Source organism: Rosa rugosa, chromosome 1 (assembly GCF_958449725.1).
Source record: "Rosa rugosa chromosome 1, drRosRugo1.1, whole genome shotgun sequence".
NCBI classification, from domain to species: domain Eukaryota; kingdom Viridiplantae; phylum Streptophyta; class Magnoliopsida; order Rosales; family Rosaceae; genus Rosa; species Rosa rugosa.
This window is the reverse complement of record NC_084820.1, coordinates 61,703,890-61,720,782: the sequence shown is the minus strand read 5'-3', so window position 1 is coordinate 61,720,782 and position 16,893 is coordinate 61,703,890. Positions and strand designations below refer to the sequence as shown.

At 37.0% G+C, this 16,893-nt stretch overlaps 2 protein-coding genes across 3 annotated transcripts; both read left to right on the top strand.

Annotated features, from left to right (window-relative positions):
* Nucleotides 1–9,741: 9,741 nt before the first annotated feature.
* Nucleotides 9,742–14,906, top strand: LOC133725923 (transcription initiation factor TFIID subunit 6-like). Of its 2 annotated transcripts, none has more exons than XM_062153339.1 (13): nucleotides 9,742–9,845; nucleotides 9,927–10,079; nucleotides 10,309–10,395; nucleotides 10,883–10,984; nucleotides 11,070–11,178; nucleotides 11,601–11,695; nucleotides 11,796–11,933; nucleotides 12,013–12,108; nucleotides 12,207–12,331; nucleotides 12,726–12,858; nucleotides 13,435–13,560; nucleotides 13,645–13,756; nucleotides 14,393–14,906. In XM_062153339.1, exons 2-13 carry the CDS (start codon nucleotides 9,954–9,956, stop codon nucleotides 14,755–14,757), a joined length of 1,614 nt encoding a protein of 537 aa, XP_062009323.1. In that variant the 5' UTR covers nucleotides 9,742–9,845; nucleotides 9,927–9,953; the 3' UTR covers nucleotides 14,758–14,906. The 2 variants fall into 2 exon arrangements, with proteins under 2 accessions (XP_062009323.1, XP_062009322.1); XM_062153338.1 differs by having other exon boundaries at nucleotides 11,592–11,695.
* Nucleotides 14,907–15,876: 970 nt separating this feature from the next.
* Nucleotides 15,877–16,620, top strand: LOC133743855 (glycine-rich cell wall structural protein-like). Its single transcript, XM_062171915.1, has 2 exons — nucleotides 15,877–16,037; nucleotides 16,115–16,620. Exons 1-2 carry the CDS (start codon nucleotides 15,932–15,934, stop codon nucleotides 16,360–16,362), a joined length of 354 nt encoding a protein of 117 aa, XP_062027899.1. The 5' UTR covers nucleotides 15,877–15,931; the 3' UTR covers nucleotides 16,363–16,620.
* Nucleotides 16,621–16,893: the final 273 nt, after the last annotated feature.

Below are 16,893 nucleotides of genomic sequence, written 5' to 3'. Positions count from 1 at the left end.
CTGGTTGATCCTTCTGGTCCTTCCAACTGAGCAACACAAATATAAAGTTGTGCAATTACTAATGACTGGCTAGGATCAAGAGGTGGAGTCGGTGGATGGCTAGGATCGCGCCATCTGTTTCCTATTTTCTTAATTTAATTTCTAAAATTCCTCAACTTCGGAAAATAGTAAAAATAATAGTTCGGGTCACCGGGAAATTCCCCGAAAATTTCCACGAACTCGTCGTGACGTGTACTTCATTATCCAACCCCAAAATCGAGGATTTTACTTCACGAAATTTTCTGAAAATATTCTCGAGTACTTTAACTTTTATTGAAATCGATAAGTAAATTATCGAACTATTTCACTTAAGCTTGATAAATTTTTCCGGGGCTCACAATGAATAAGGCAGAAACAGATTAAATACTAAAACATTGAACTTAAAATAATGACAAGGTGGATGAGCAATCTGAAAATATTTATTCAAACATAATTACAGACTAAAATTTCAGAGCCTCATTCTTAGGAAAACAGCTAAGAAGCTGCTTCAGCTATCCATAAGAATGATTCCAGATACAGATACTTACATGTAATGAAAGCACATTACTTCACACTAGACAGGAAGGGAGGAGCACACTGCTCTTATAGCATTCTTGAGAGAAGACTCTTCTGCTCAAGTTTCTTATCTAGCAAGGTTTTCTGATGGTAGGAGTTTTTGATGTCGGAATTCTCTCTCCTCACAAATGAAACTTAAGGCTCCTTATATAGGGAGCAGAACTCAAACTGGAATTCAAAACATTAAAATGTACAGAACAACTCCGTGATTTTTCTGCTTTCGTGAGTGCTCTTGATGATGGAGGTCGGACAGGGAAAAGCAGATTCCTTTAAGTGAAATGTTTTTCACCTTTCTTTTTGAAAAGCAAAAGCAGTCTTTTGGAAAAATCCAAAATTGCTTTCGGTGCTTTCTACACCTGCTGCTTCACATGTTCTCGTCTGTTTATGAGTTTTGGCCAAGGACAAGAGAGTTGTTATCCATCCAGGCCATTCGAGCAATAGTCTCATTGTCTTCGACATCTGTATCTACATACATCTTGTAGTGGTTGTCATTTTCAAGCTTTTCCACCCACTGTAAGCATGCCAGTGTCGAATCTATTTCCTTTCTCGTGAGAAATAGGAAAATGTCACTGCTGATTACGTCAGGATGATCGTAGGCAGTGATTATTGTTTTCTCTCCTGCTGCCAGGAATGTATTTCTTGTGTCTTCTGTGATGATCTTTTTGATATATTCTAGAGACATGGCCTTCATCCATGGGATGCTTGAGTTTGGCTGGCCATTGTATCCAACACAGGCGGGCTAAAGATATCTCATTTGAATAATTCTCACATAATGATAGGGAAAAATGTATTCAACTTCACCGTTTGCCTTTTGAATCCATTTTGGATGAGTGGATCTGAACTTCAGTCTGAGCATACAGTCATTTTTCCTGACATTTTTGACTGTGTTGACGATGATAGGGGGCAGGCCTTTGAGATCATCATTCGTTTTGGTCCATAGATTATGGACAAAACCATTTTCAACAAGCCAAAGCTTGTGTTCTTGAGGATGTTCACTCTGAACATTTACTCCGTACCTTCCAACGTAAGGTCCTGCAACAATGAAGAGGGTTGGAGGAATACACGCCTCAGAATTATGACTTCCAATCAGATTATGGAATTCAAACCAATCTGATTCTTTTAATGCTATGTGATAGGAGCATAATTATGCGATAATAATGTTGTTAATTCCCATATTTACTTTGTTAGTTTATCTTATTTTCTGGTTAATTTAGTTGTTTTTATGTTTATTAGGTTTTCCGAAGTAAGGAAAGAAATAAGAGCAAAAGGAAGGAGATATGTGCAATTGATGGAGAATTGTGGACTCTTGATGAATCAAGGAAGCTTAAGGCAATATGAAGGAAAAGATATTCAGCAATTAATTCTCTTGGCTGCTCCTATTGGATAGAAGGATGTCAATGAATCCTAAATCAATCAGAACATTAATCAAGGAGTTAGAGTCCCAAAAGAAAAGAAGGAAAGAGTACCAAACTGAATAAAATCTCTCCTTGGACGAAAAAAGGACCAGATCATCTCACATACGAAGAAGCATAGACGCACCAGAGCTGAAGGAGAACCAAGACTGCAGAATCACACCATAAACGATCGATCGTTGGAATTCCCGAGATCGATCGCTGATCCGTATTTTCCAATTTTCTGATTTTTGTTGTCTTCTTTCTCCATGAACTCCTTTGTGTTTTTGATTCCCATTATGTGTAACTAAATTTCCAGTAGCTAGGGGGCAGTTGAAGCCCCTAGACATGATCCATAACATGCTTTGACATTCAATTTGTTTTCCAATTAATAAAGTTGAGGTTTTGTTTATCGATTTCTCATTGATGAATTCTATGTTTGTATGCTTTGGAGGCCTACTTAGTATGCATGCTAGGGTTCTAATACTTTGATTGTTTGATGCCTGGATCAATAGTTGGATTCCTCAAATTATCTAGAGAAGTAATTGGTAGTTTTCACTAGCAAGTAAACAAAACCCTAGGTTTAGCAAGGCTCTAAGTTATTTGCGATGCCTAGTGATTGCTCAAACTCTTTTCAAACTTAATGATCTCTGCATGTTTAATCTAATAAACGTACCTTTAGGTTGCATTGCTTGGGAATAGTCTAGGTGTAGAGCACTTCCTGCCTAGCGTACAAAGTAAGAAAGGGTAATAGGTTGTGTTCAAGCGTACCGAGCCAATCTGAGCGTCTTCAACTAAGTTAATTGGAAGTAAATTGGACAAAGTGTGTTGTGTGTGATTGTTGGAGGTGGATACTTCCTTCCTAGCTAGTTTCATTATCTTGATATCAACCAACTTCAAATCTGCTTCAATTTCGTCTTTCTTTCTGTTATCTGTTTTTCTGTATTTTATTTCCATAGCAAATCAACTCCGAAATTCACCAAATTTTGTGTGCTGGACGCTTTGTGTGTCTAGTACGTCTCTGTAAATTTTCATATTTTTCTGGGTTGTTTTGGTTAGATTCGTAGTTTGTCTTTTGACTGCTGTTCAGTAGGAATTGCAGTCACGTTTTTGACTTTTGTTGAAGCACTTAGTTTAACTTAATCCTCTGCGGGAGACCCTTATTTCTCTATACTACGATTGACATATTTGCAGGAGAATAAGGAAAATCAATAGCTTTTAATTTAGCTATCACTATGATAGGAATTCTAGCACTTTCTGGATCTTCAAGATAGTGAATTTTTCCACTTTGAACAGCACTCTGCTGTGTATGAGTTTCTTCAAACTGTGGTCTAGCATTTTCATGGAGTTCTTCAGCTAATACGAAGAGAGCTGGGAACATCAGACCACTGCTTCTTTCTTGAAAGGCAAATAAGAGATTATCAAGGATTGCCTTCTGGTGGTAAGCTAGCCTCCTGCCAGTTCTGAACATAGGATCATCAAATGTTTGAAGTTCATAATTAAAAACATTTATTACTCCAGTTGGAGTAGGTTTGCTTTTTGGCAAAACAACAGCCTTCAACGGTCTTGATGAGCCTTTACCGTCTGCCGTTTGAGACGGGCTAGCCAATCCTAGCCTTTACCATAGGATTGATCAGTTGTGGCTAGTCCTTTTGGACTTAGCAGAAACCTTTTGAGGATTTTTTCTTTAGGATCCTCAGCAGCTTCATGTTCTTTCCCAGTTCTTCTGTTTCTAGGATTGCGACCTTCGTCGTCATCTTTTCAGCTGAACATTGCCATTTCTCTGGTTAAGGCGTCTGGAAGATAGTTCTTGTTTCCTGCAATTAATTCAACATTATAATCATATTGGTTAAGAAATAATTGCCAATTTGCTAGTCTTCCTCTATCAGCAGCTTTATCAAGTTTAAAATTTTTAAAGTTTTTTACTCTAGCACAATCGGTGCGTATAGTAAAGGGTTTTCCAAGAAAAGCTGGAGAATTTAAAATTGTTTTCTTGACAGCCAAGATTTCTTTTTCCCCTGTGGGATAATTAGTTCTGTAGGGCTGAACTTGCCGCTACAAAATTTACAGATCTTTTCGATGTTGGTTTCAGGCGTTTTTGCCAGAACTACACCGGACCAGTAATTATCACTTGCATCTGTTTGGAGGATAATTTCATCATTTTCCTCTGGTTGTTGTAGAGGAGGGAGATTTTTGCAGAGATTTTTATCTGCTTCACAATTTTTTCATCATCTTCTGTGAAGTTCCATTTTTTCTTGGAACTTGTTTTAGGAGATAACATTGCTGTTAGTCCCGAGATTTTGGGAATGAAATCTCTCCCATAATTGATAACTCCTAAGAATCTTTCTAGACTCTTAGCATCAGGAATTCTATCTGGGAATTTCCAGATTTTCTCAAGAATGTGGGGTTGGAGTTTTATTACTCCTTTCTTGATGTTTATTCCTAGGAAATCAACTTCATCGAGGATTAAAAAGATTTTCTTTTCTCCTTGGATAATTCCATGCTGGACTATCAGTTTTACAACCTCGTGGAGGTGTTTTATGTGTTCTTCTCTGTTTTTGGAGAAGACCAGGATGTCATCAATATAGACGACACAGAATTCAGCCACCTGTTTGAAGATGTTGTCCATCTTTCTTTGGAAGATTGAGGGGGCTTGCTTTAGACCAAAAGGCATTACTAGCCATTCGTAATGACCTTGTGGTGTTCCAAATGCAGTGAGAGGCACACTCTCAGGATGCATCTTGACTTACCAAAAACCCGACTTTGCATCGAATTTTGAAAAGAATTTAGCTCCTCTGAGCTGGTTGATTAGTACTCTTACTTGACCGATTTGATAACCGTCTTTCACGGTCTTCTTATTGACATCTCTGTAGTAAATTACCATTCTAGCTTTTCCTCTAAGATTTTCTGCATGATTTCTCACGTAGAAAGCTAGAGCATGATGAGGGCTAGCGGAAGGTTGAATTAATCTCTTGTTCAGGAGATCTTCAATATCTTTTCTGAATTCTTTTTTATCTTCCTCTTTGTACTGAGGAATGGCTTTGACATGACAGATAGCATTCATGTCATGTAATCTTAATTCACAGACCACTAGGTCTTTTTTCTAAAATTTCTGGGGATCTACATCGATATTCTGCTTGAGTAGTTTCTTTATTTTATCAAGAGTAGGAATTTTTTGGGACTCAAGCTTATTCTGAAAATGCTTGAGGTTATGCTCATGGATGAAACTAGCTTCTTCATCTTCACTAGTTTCTTCTTCTTCTTCAGAAGATTCTTCAACAAGTAATTCTTCTTGTTAGTATGGGCTCGAATTTGGGCTTGTAGGGGGTAAGATCACCACTATTCTGTTGCGATCTCTGATACTGAGTAGTGAAATTTGGACCTACTACACTCTTTGCCTGTGTAAGTCGGTCTGCCCAGAACGCCCGTTCTCCCTTTCTGAAGCCTATCGCTTCTTCATCCTGGATGAATCTCTGTTGGAGGATAAAATCATTTCCTAACAAGAAATCTGATCCTTGGCCTTCAGACTGTCAAACGTTGTGGATGATAAATGTTCCTCCACTAATGGTGATATGAACATTTTTTGCTACTTTGTTCATTGTAAGGTGACTTCCGTCAAACGTGACACCAGTAGCTATTCTTTTCTTTTCTTCTTTCCAGAGTTCTTCTGGAATTGCAAATCTCTTTGCAACAGTGAATCCCAATCCATTATCTACAAATGCATGTAGATGATATTTCTTGTGATCAGGGAATTTTAGTCAAATCTCTATATAGTTGCTGTATCTACTAGTAGAGACGACTTTCGATTGTTGAAGCTCATTTTCCTGAGCTTGTTCCTGTGGTATGAATGATTTGCATTCTTCTGGAACAATCCCTGGTGGTTCAACCAGTTCTATATTTTCATCGATTTTTTCTTCCTTTATTTTTGAGGAAGATGGTTCCATGATTTCTTGGAACAAAGGTTCTATTTCTTTCTCTTTTTGTTCAGAGAAATATTCTTCATATTCTTGTTCAACCAATTAGCTGATAAGGCCATGCTTGGTTTTTCTTCTTGCTTCAGCTATGAATCATTCTTTGTGATAAGTCTTTTTTGATTCTTCACAAAACATAGGAAGTCCATTCTTTTCATGACATAGGCAGTAGTCACAAACGAATGTACCATGGTTCACCTGATAAGAAGACATTATTGCTTCTGTCTTACTTTCTTCCCAGTTTTTGACTTTAAGAACATTCATCTGTCTAGATTCTAAGTACTCTATTTCAGAATCTGTTTCAGAGTCAGATGATTCTTCTTCTTCAGACCAGGCAGAGTAAACTGACCTGTCGTCTTCTTCATCATCAGAATAGGCTATTTCGTAACCCTTCATATTTGCTGTTTCTACTATATGCTCATATTTTTCAAAGAGGCCTTTAGTAGATCTTTTACCCTTTTCCGGGCATTCATTGGCATAGTGCCCTTCAGCTTTACATAACCAGCATCTACAAGCTTTCTTGTTCGGCTGTTTATTCTGATGGTTGCCTTGGTGATTCTTCTTTTTCTTGAAGAATTTCTTTTTAGGATCTTCATCCTGTTGTTTCTTGAAGTTGGAACTCTTTTTGAATTTCCAATCTCTTTTCTTATTACTCCTTTTGATTTTTTTCGAGTAATATTTTTCTTTTTTCTTTCTGTGGAACTTAGATTCATGACATCCCCAGTTGGTTGGCATATCTAGTATTCCATAACAGAAATTTTCAACTCCTTTGAGTTGTTTCTTAGCCATCTTTGCTCTAAGGTTGGCTTTGCATTGTTCTTTTAATAATTGCCTGATTCTGTCGGCAATTCCTCCAACTAAAAATCTTTCAATTGGTTTTTCAGCTATGCTTTCTCTCACAGCTGTTCTCCATGGTTCAGGGAGTTTTCTGTGCAACAGGTTGACTAGATCAGTATTTTCTAGTTCACCGATCGTACAGTAATATTCTTGAAATTCATTCAAGTATTCTTCAAAATATCTCATGTCACAAATTTTGAGAGCATAGATATTTGATTTGGCCATTTCTTTAACCTTTCACTCAGATTTGAAAGGTCTCCACAGAACTGATCGTACAGGGGTACTGCAAAATCATACGGAGATTTCGAGGTTTTGATTTCTTCTAGCCAGTCTTTTCCTCTAGCAGTCTCTTTAAAAGAGAAGTGATATTTGTTTGCTACTCTTGTGAGAGTAGTTTCGTAGTACACCTGAAGATTTGGTGCTTCAAATTTTCCAAGGGTAAGAGCAGAGGCCATCATCAGACTATCCACCCATTGGTCAAGAGTTTTCCTCTTATCTAGCGCTTTGTCTAGATTTAGCCAGATATATACCATGAGATGAAATTGGTACTCTAGGTATATTGTCATTTGGGACAAATCTTTGAGAATTTCTTTCTCCATTTTTTTCAGTAGGGGCCTTTTGTATAGGGAGTTTTATTTTTCCCTTTTCTCTTATGATGAAAGTTTTGGAGTTTTCTCCTTCTTCCATTTCAATATCTTGGTAGGGAAGGAGTTTTCTTTCCTTTCCTGGTTTGAAAATTTTCATTTCTTCGATTAGTTTTTCTAATCGTTCGGGATTTTCGCAGTATTCTGCTTCATCATAGAGGTCATAGAGCTTTTGTGTTTTAAGCATATTTACTGGCTATTTAGATCAGCTTCTAATTCTTCTTCAGTGATAGGCTCTATTGGTTATTCAACAGAGAATTTGGTACCACTAACACTAGCTTCTCTAGTGCTGTAGCTTCTTCTAAGAAGATTTTTGTTTATCCCGACATTTTCAGGACAGACGTCACTTTTTCTGTGATCGTCGAATTTTAGACTGATATCTCCAGTCTTTCTGCTTTCATAAATTGCCGCTTTGGCATTTTCTGCTGGTTTTTTCGGACAAGATAATTTCCATTCAATAGGAAAAGTTACTTCATTCCAAGTAACCTTATGAATCTGTTGTGAATGGTTCTTCTGACTGGTGAGAAATCCAGTAGTAAGACCTGGGATATTTGATATCCTTGTCTTAGGTTCTACTGTAGTACTCATCAGTTTATAGTATATTCTGTATACTATTGTGAGTTCTTGCATATTCTTTTTCATAGATATGCCATATGTCTTGACTCTTAGTCTGAGACAGTGGGTTGCATCTTTCAAGCTGGTTGAGAAATTTGGGAAGCAGTTGAAATAAAGCTGGTTAAGCCACTTGATTGCATAAAGATGCTTCAAGTGTTCCCAACAGACTAGCTTGAAAATCTGTTAGTCTATTGTCTTGTAAGACGCATAGAACTGAACAGTTTATGCCTTCTCGGGCAAGTAATTTTATGCCAACTTGGACTGCTCCAATGTGCATAAATTGATAATTTTTTGTTCTTGCTCGGGCAACTTTATCAGGAGTGATCATCAAGATATCTGTTTCTCCTATTGTAGAGGGGGTTGTAAATTCCAATAATTTGAAGTGACGGTTGTCCATCAAGTCAAACTTTCCCATTTTGTAGATTTGTTTAAAATCTAGCTTTGGAATTGAGGAGTTTTTTACCACATGTTCGATTTCATTGTATTCGAACTCTTCAGCATTTAGGAGTTGTACTCCTTTCTTTTTTCCGAAGATGCTCATCATTTTGACATCTCGTGCTTCTTTCGGGTTTTCATACCGAATACTAGTATGACTAGTAGATGGTTCCAGGAAAATCATGTTTGGAACAGGATTCTTCTCTGGTCTTTCTAATGGTTTAAATCCATTAGTTTTTTTTGTTTTTACTTTAGGCACTTTCTTGTCCTTCAGTATATTTTTCATAGAATCCAGCGTTTTTTGTTGTTCATTGATTTTTCTACTAACACTTGTTAGCTTTTCTTCTTCCGTTTTTGGAAGTTCCTTGATATTATCTATTTTGTTTTCCAATTTTTCTAATTGGTAGAGTATATCTGGTAGTTTTTCTAGATGAGTTTGACATCTAGTCAATTCTTTCTGTAAGTTCCGATGTTTCTCATCAGAGGATTTAAGTAGAGAATTCAATTCTCTAATATTAAATTAGACATTGTCCCCATTGGGGATTCCCCTTTTGAGCTCTTTGCAAGCTCTAATACCAGTGATTTGCGGATCTAACCAATGCTCATATAATCAAGAGGTTATTGTTCCTCTTTAAGAGTATATAAGAGATTTTCAATATTCTGCTCAACTTTATAGATTCTTGTTTGAATTCTAAAGATGATATTCCAGTAATCGAGAGTTTCTCTTTTAAGACTTTCTCTATAGTCTTATAATTTTCTCAAATTTTTTCTTTCTTTCTTCAATTCTTTGCTCGTAATATTAATTACAGATAGCAATTAATTCAAGTCTGTCAACGATCGAAATTATGAATAGTAAAATTTAACTGCTTTCCTTTGAATATAGAGGATGAAGTTTAATATGCAATTATAGTCTAGACAAATAAATTCAAGATGAGCCCACCACGCTTTATCAAAAACTAATTATGTAAGATAAAAGAAAACGATGATGGAGAGGGGTATTAGTGGGATGAATAGTAAGTGGTTTTGAAAAATAGGGAGAAAAAGTGGAAAGTTTTGTGTGAGTGAGAATAAAAATAAGTTTGTGGGGTGTATGGGAAGTATATTGGTGGATTTAGGGTGTATGAGAATTTTTCCGTTTAATAATACATCAGCGAATCTCTATGTCGTAGATCATCAATAAAACGACGTGTCGTGTTGTTTTGAAACAAACGGGTTACTATTCGGGTTCGATAAAATATATAACAAACCCTTTGCCGGAAAACCATTCCTTCTCCATCTGACAGTGAGCCTCTTCCCCAGCTAAAACCTTCATCTCTGTCTATTAGGGTTTCCTTTGTTTGCCCCAGAAAATTCACTCGGTAAGAAAACTAATCCTCTCTGGGTATCACATAAAGTTCCAATTTTTACTGCAAAAAGTTGAATTCTTGGCCTTGTTTCAGAGAAATTGCTGCGGGTGAGCTTCGAGAATGAGCATTGTGCCCAAAGAGAACATTGAAGTAATCTCACAGAGCATTGGGATCAACAATTTGTCTCCAGATGTCGCTCTCGCTCTCGCCCCTGACGTCGAATATCGCCTCCGTGAGATCATGCAGGTAATTCTAATACGGGTTTGTTTTGCCATCAATTAATTGGTAAAAAGAAAGAAGTTACCTTCTTTGTTACGGAGGTGGAGGTATATATATATGTGAGAGTTGGGTTAATTTTGTTTTGCTTAGTAGGTTTATGCTTGTGTTGAAGCATTGAACTTGAGAGAGATAATGTAGTTTAGTTATATTAGTGGATTGAGGGACATTGTATGATTTACTTGCAATGGAAATGCAGGAGGCTATCAAATGTATGCGTCACTCGAGGAGAACTAAATTGACAGCCGATGATGTCGATGGTGCACTCAATTTAAGAAATGTCGAGGTGAGTCCTGCAGCAAAGGAAGTGTAGGTGGATTTTTCCTATGGTTTTGCTGGTTTTGTGTCTTTTGTTAACTAGTCTTTGTAAGATATTGGATAGGGTTCTGCAGAAATAGACAGTTTGAGTTTTGAATAGGTGTTTACCTTTTGTGCTGAACTTTGTATACTTGAATCAGTGTTTGTTTCCCCATTTTATTCTAAGGAGAAAACGTCCTTACTTATCTACGAAATGGAACTGCAATTTTGTCAAATGAAGTTAGATTAGATGGTTTTGGTCCAAAATGTGGTTTGGTTGAAGAAAACTTTGTGCAAGCCTCTTTGTGTAGGTAGGTTGTGTTCACTTTAGGGCTCAATTGGAACCAGCTCAACGGTGATACTTTGCATCTTATAACTGATGATTATGTCTCTATGGGCCCTCTGCATCAGCCACTGCATTTATCTTATGTAATTTATCTTCAATCTCATTTTTGTTTTTATTCTTCTTGTACCAGCCACTATATGGTTTTGTGTCTGGAGGCCCCTTGCGTTTCAAAAAAGCAGTTGGACATAGGGATTTGTTTTACATTGATGACAAGGATGTGGATTTCAAAGATGTAAGAACTACTGAGTAAACTAATAGAACTTTGTACACGATTTGGTATGTTCTGTAGTAAATGCTCCATATTTTGTTTGATTTAGGTGATCGAAGCTCCTTTACCAAAAGCCCCACTTGATACTGGACTTGTTTGTCACTGGCTAGCAATAGAAGGTGTTCAACCTGCAATTCCGGAAAATGCACCTGTAGAAGGTTTGTCTCTTAAGTGTATTCTAAAAGATTTGCACCCCTAGCTACTGCTCAGAAATCAGACTTCCACTTTATGAGTTTTGGTAACTGCAGAATATGAAAATGTTAAGCCTTTAGCATCCCATATTGCTTAGAACAAAATAAATATTGATTGGGGTTCATAGCACTATTTAAAGTTATATTATAGCCTGAATGCTAATATCTTCATTGCTAGAGAAATGTTTTTATGTAATCTGGCAAGTATAAAATGCTCTGTAGTGTATGTCACATGCTTTTTATGTCTTATGGATTTCAATCTACAAAAGCTTTATGAAGTCCAGCTATTTTCATCTGCTTCTTTTGAACTAGAATATTTTTGATGTCTCTGTTATTGTTAGCCTAAGATTGGGTTTCTTAACTGCTGTGTTTCTTTGTAGTACTTGCAGCTCCTTCTGATGGCAAAAAGTATGAGCAAAAGGATGATGGACTTCCTGTTGAGCTTAAATTACCGGTTAAGCATGTATTGTCTAGAGAGCTTCAGGTGCATACTCCCACTGTCGACTTGTATGTTTCATTCCATTTTGCAATTTACAGCTTGTTGACATTATTATTTATTTATCTATTGTGTGTCGGCTTTGCAGCTATATTTTGACAAAATCACTGAGCTTGTCGTGAGTAGGTCCGATGTTATTCTTCTTAAAAAAGCACTATTGAGCTTGGCTACTGATTCGGGACTTCATCCATTAGTTCCTTATTTCACATGCTTTATAGCTGATGAGGTGATAAATCTTGGCATATTGCTGATAGCCAGAGGATCTTAGATGGCCATTTGGTAATAGCTGTTTTAATTAATGTCAGGTTTCTCGTGGTTTGAGTGATTTTCCACTTCTGTTTGCTCTGATGCGAGTTGTTCATAGCCTTCTCCAGAATACTCACATACACATTGAACCTTATGTAAGTGTTTCTTCTCTCTTTATTTTGCTAGGTAAACCTCATGTAAGGTTCACTCTGAGAAGGCTTTTTTTTTTTTTTAAAAAAAATTTTTTTATCAGCTACACCAATTGATGCCATCTGTAGTTACTTGCCTTGTTGCAAAAAGATTGGGCAACAGATTTGCTGACAACCATTGGGAACTTAGAGACTTCACGGCGAATCTGGTTGCTTCAATTTGTAAAAGGTGAGGTTTGCTCTGTTGCTTGATTTATATGTTCATGACTTATCTTTTGTTAGTATTTATAACCTCATAGTTTTGTCACGGTCGTGTCCCTGGTCAGTTGACTCTTAGCCTGGTACATTAGGCAACCTTACTTAATGGAGATTGAGTGCACATACTGTTCAGATTCTGGATAATCCTTTGGTATTTATCTGTGTTAGATTGTCAGACGAGATCACTTGTTTGAGTTGTTACTCTGTTCAGAAACTGAACTAGCACACTCATTGCTGTCACTCTGCCTAGCAAAATTTTAAAAATACTGCTCCACATGGCATCTCTTTCAAATTCAAACAGATATTTTGGTGTAAGATTCACATCTTACCCATGGAATTTAATTTTTTTTTTTTATGTGTTGCAGGTTTGGGCATGTCTATAATACTCTCCAGTCACGACTTACAAAAACTTTGGTCAATGCATTTTTGGACCCAAAACGCACCTTGACTCAACACTACGGTGCAATTCAAGGTTTAGCTGCTCTAGGGCCCAGTGTGGTAAAATCTCAAGCTCCTTGACTAAGAAAACCTTTCAATTATGCACCATGAAATGCTTGTAAACTTGAAAATGTTCTTGAATACAAAAGGAATAGAAATTCAACTAGAATTATATATCCATCATGTTTCTCCTATTAAGTTTCTTCTTTGGCCTTTTAGTATTTATTGCAACAATCACATGAAAGATAAAAAGTATCTAACACCTTTTAGTACTGTTAGGTTTGGCTGCAAGTATCTGCATCTCCTTTAACTTTATTAATCTTTCTTTGTCTCTTTGAAAGTTTAATATGGTGCAACAAAATTTGCAAGACCTTTTCTTCTCAGCATAGCTGCACATTTAACATGAGGAAAACTAGTATCTAAAACAAATCACGAAAAGTGGAGATCAATTAGTCAGTTCAGTATTTGAACTGTTTACCTCTAAAGTCCGGTGTCCCCCTTTTTCTAGGCTATGCTGATTTTTCAATCTCATTTTGTTAAAAATATTCACCTTTTAACTTTTCTTAGTGTGGGAAATATCATCCTAGTCATATTTGGGGTCAGGATATAACTGTTTTTGCTTCTTTTTCAATGTAGGTTCGCCTTCTGATACTGCCAAATCTGGAGTCATATCTGCGACTTCTGGAACCAGAGCTGCTTCTTGAGAAGCAAAAGAATGAGATAAAGAGGCATGAAGCTTGGCGTGTTTACGGAGCCTTGTTGGTGATTCCCTTTTTATGCCTGTATAGCATATACTAATGGAGAAATCTTAAGAAATGCTGGCTAATGATATCATTCTTATTGCAGAGTGCGGCAGGGCAATGCATATATGATAGACTGAAGATCTTCCCAACGTTGCCATCTCCTGTACCACAATCTCTCTGGAAGACCAATGAAAGAATTGTTCTCACTATGCCAAGTAAGAAATTTAGTTCCTTGTGTTTTTTTAAGTGAATTTGGGAATGTTCACTGTTAATGTATTCTTGGTTTAAAATGAATTCATTTCCAATTGATCTTGATTTGTGTAATGACGTATAATTTTGTTTTGCTGCTTAAAGAAATATACATGCATATATATGGGTTGCACACTATATTCTGCTTTGTACCTAATGCATGCCTTCTATTTACACAACATCAAAATTTAAAATTTGTAAAGATATGAATTACATTTCTGTATGAACTAGATTTTGCTTGAAAAATTTGTAAATTTCTTGAAGAAAAATGAAAGGGTACAGTCAAATGTAGAGGTTAGGCTCCTCCTACATGCCGATTGTAGGTTTTGTATGCTTTCCTTGCAACATCAGAACCGTGCTTGAATCAGCGAAGAAGTGCTTCTTTTTTTGTAATTCCCTGCCATCCTTTTCGGGCATGAAATTTAGTTCTTATATATAGTAGGTTTTTATGTAATTGAAAAGCTGATGGTTAGGATGCTTCTCCAAGACAGAGAAGAACCTCATTCATTTTTTGTATGCATGAATGATAACAGTATACACCTCAGTTTTCAAGATAATTATTTAGCAAAGTTTTAACTTTTCTTCTCTTTGTAAATCACAAGATAAACGGAAGAGAAGTGTGGAGCTCATGGAACAGCAACCAGCCATGAAGAAAATTGCAACTGATGGCCCAACTGGTTTATCGGTTACTAATTCTTCACCATCTCAAATGCAAGTAGAAGCTTCTTCAGGTGATATCAATATAGGCCCCTCATCATCATCTAGAAGTTTGTCTAATGAGAGCATTTCAAACAGCATAGGTGGAAAAGAAGGGGCTGATGCTCAGTCTCTAAAGAAATCAGCTCTCCTCAATCAGGTCTGGAAGGACGAATTGAATTCTGGGAAACTACTGGTATCATTGTTTCAGTTGTTTGGTGAAGACATTCTCCCCTTCATTCCAGCTCCGGAGATGTCTTTGTTTCTATAACAGTGTAGAATTGTGGAAACTTATGATTGTTTAGGTGTACATAGTAAAGGTAGAATGAAAGATTCAGGAAGGAACTTCTGTAAATTGTCAGTACAAACTTGTATGAACTTACCGATGCCTTTTGTTCTAATTCAGTAATTCTGGTCCCATTTCTGCCCTCTTCTTTATTATAATAGGTGCCACTGTCTCCAATACGAATGACAAACATGGTTTCCTTGGCTCCGTTGGGTTTGTTGAAGCCTTGAAGGGACTGGGGAGAACCCCATCCCATTGACCATAGCAAGCATTTTACGCTCGGTTCAGCTTTGAACTCCAGCATATCAACAGCACCATTTGAGCCACTGAGCCATGAAAAATTATTAGGTATTGAAGAGAATTATTGCAGGCTTTGCATCATTATTGAGAAATGGTTAGATGGAAAAATACTCTTGCACACGACTACTTTTATGGGCGGATGCTGCAACCCATAAAATTTTCACGTGCAATCATGTTCCGGGCTCTGAATATTGCATGTGATCTATAATATTTTTCTTTAAATGATCAAATCCATTAGAAAATTTCGAGACAATCTTAGAAAATTTATGTGATTATTTTGAGAATGAAGGCCTGAGGCTGTAATGTCTTTTTGTGAGAATTTTTAAAATAACATTTGGATAACATGTTAAATAAATAATATTTTAATTAAAATTTAAAACATTCATCTGAATGTTGATTTGAAGTCTTTGTGAAGTATACATTTTAAAATTGTTAATAGAAACTAGTTTCAATGATATCTATAATATTTTTAAAATCAATTTATATTGATAATTATCGACTTTTCAATGAATACGTGCTCAAAACTTCATATTTTTGTGTAAGGTCACAGTACCAAACTTCGAAACCTAAAGTAGGTTGAATACTTTTTAGTCAATGGTAAGAATATCATACGATTCATATCCAAGTTAGGCCACTAGCTTAGCTATAGATCTCCAACGCCCAACTATACAGTACGTGCCTCATCAATGTCAGTGGGCGTGGCCAGTAGGGTTAATCATACAGTACGTCCCCCTTATCTCTTTCTCGACCTCTTTCTCACATTCTTGAGTTCTCGATCTCCCTATAAATAGAGACGAGGAAACTCCTTCATTTCCAAGCTCGATCTCTTACTTACATTTGAAGAAACTGAGATATCAAAATGAGTTCCAACAAGGCTCTTCTTCTCTTGGCTCTTTTGGTTGCTCTTGTTCTTGTCGTGGCCGCAAGCAGAGACCTCGCTCAGACATCTACTAAGAAGGAAAATGGTAATTAATTATGCTCAGTGACTATATACAAGTAGAGTTAAACGTTCGTTCAAATGTTGATTAAGCTTTGCATGCAGAGGTGACCACTGCAAGTTCCAATGTTGGCGGCGTAGATGATGCCAAGTACGGTGGATATGGAGGCCCCGGAGGTGGCTACCAAGGTGGTAATGGCGGCCGCGGAGGCTACGGTGGAGGAAATCCTGGTTATGGAGGAGGACGAGGAGGAGGGTGTTACTATGGCTGCTGCAGGCGCCCTAACTATGGAAGAGGGTGCAGAAGGTGCTGCTCTTACTCTGGTGAGGCAGTTGATAGTGCAGAACCCTAAGCCAAACCTGGATGACAAGTCACAACTAATAATAGCGCAACCCTGTCGATCAGTATGGTTAATGTGCATGTTTAGATTCAGGCTAGTAATTAATATGCCCAAAGCTTCAAGTTTTTCTGCCCGTGTATGCTAGGGAAACTTAGCCTAGCTAGCTTGTTTTAATTAATGTTTATTTGCTTCGTCTACATGGAAGCTCAAGCTGTTGTAGCTTTCCCCTCTCTATGCAATAAAGTTATCTAGCTGCTATTTTCCTCTTGAGCGTTTTCTTTTCATCCGGCATAAGATCAATCAATTTCTCTCGCACGCACTAGGGTAAAATTGGTCTTTTACGACACACAATGTGTGCCGTAAAAGACAATTTTAAGCACAAAGAAACGTGTGGTAAAAAACCATGTCATAAAAGATAAATTTCTCTTGTGGCACACAAAATGTGCGCCGTAAAAAATATTTTTTGCACGTCGTAAAACACTCTTTTGCACTCCATGAAAGATGGTTTACAACTTTGATTTTGTGTGCTGTAAAATATCATTT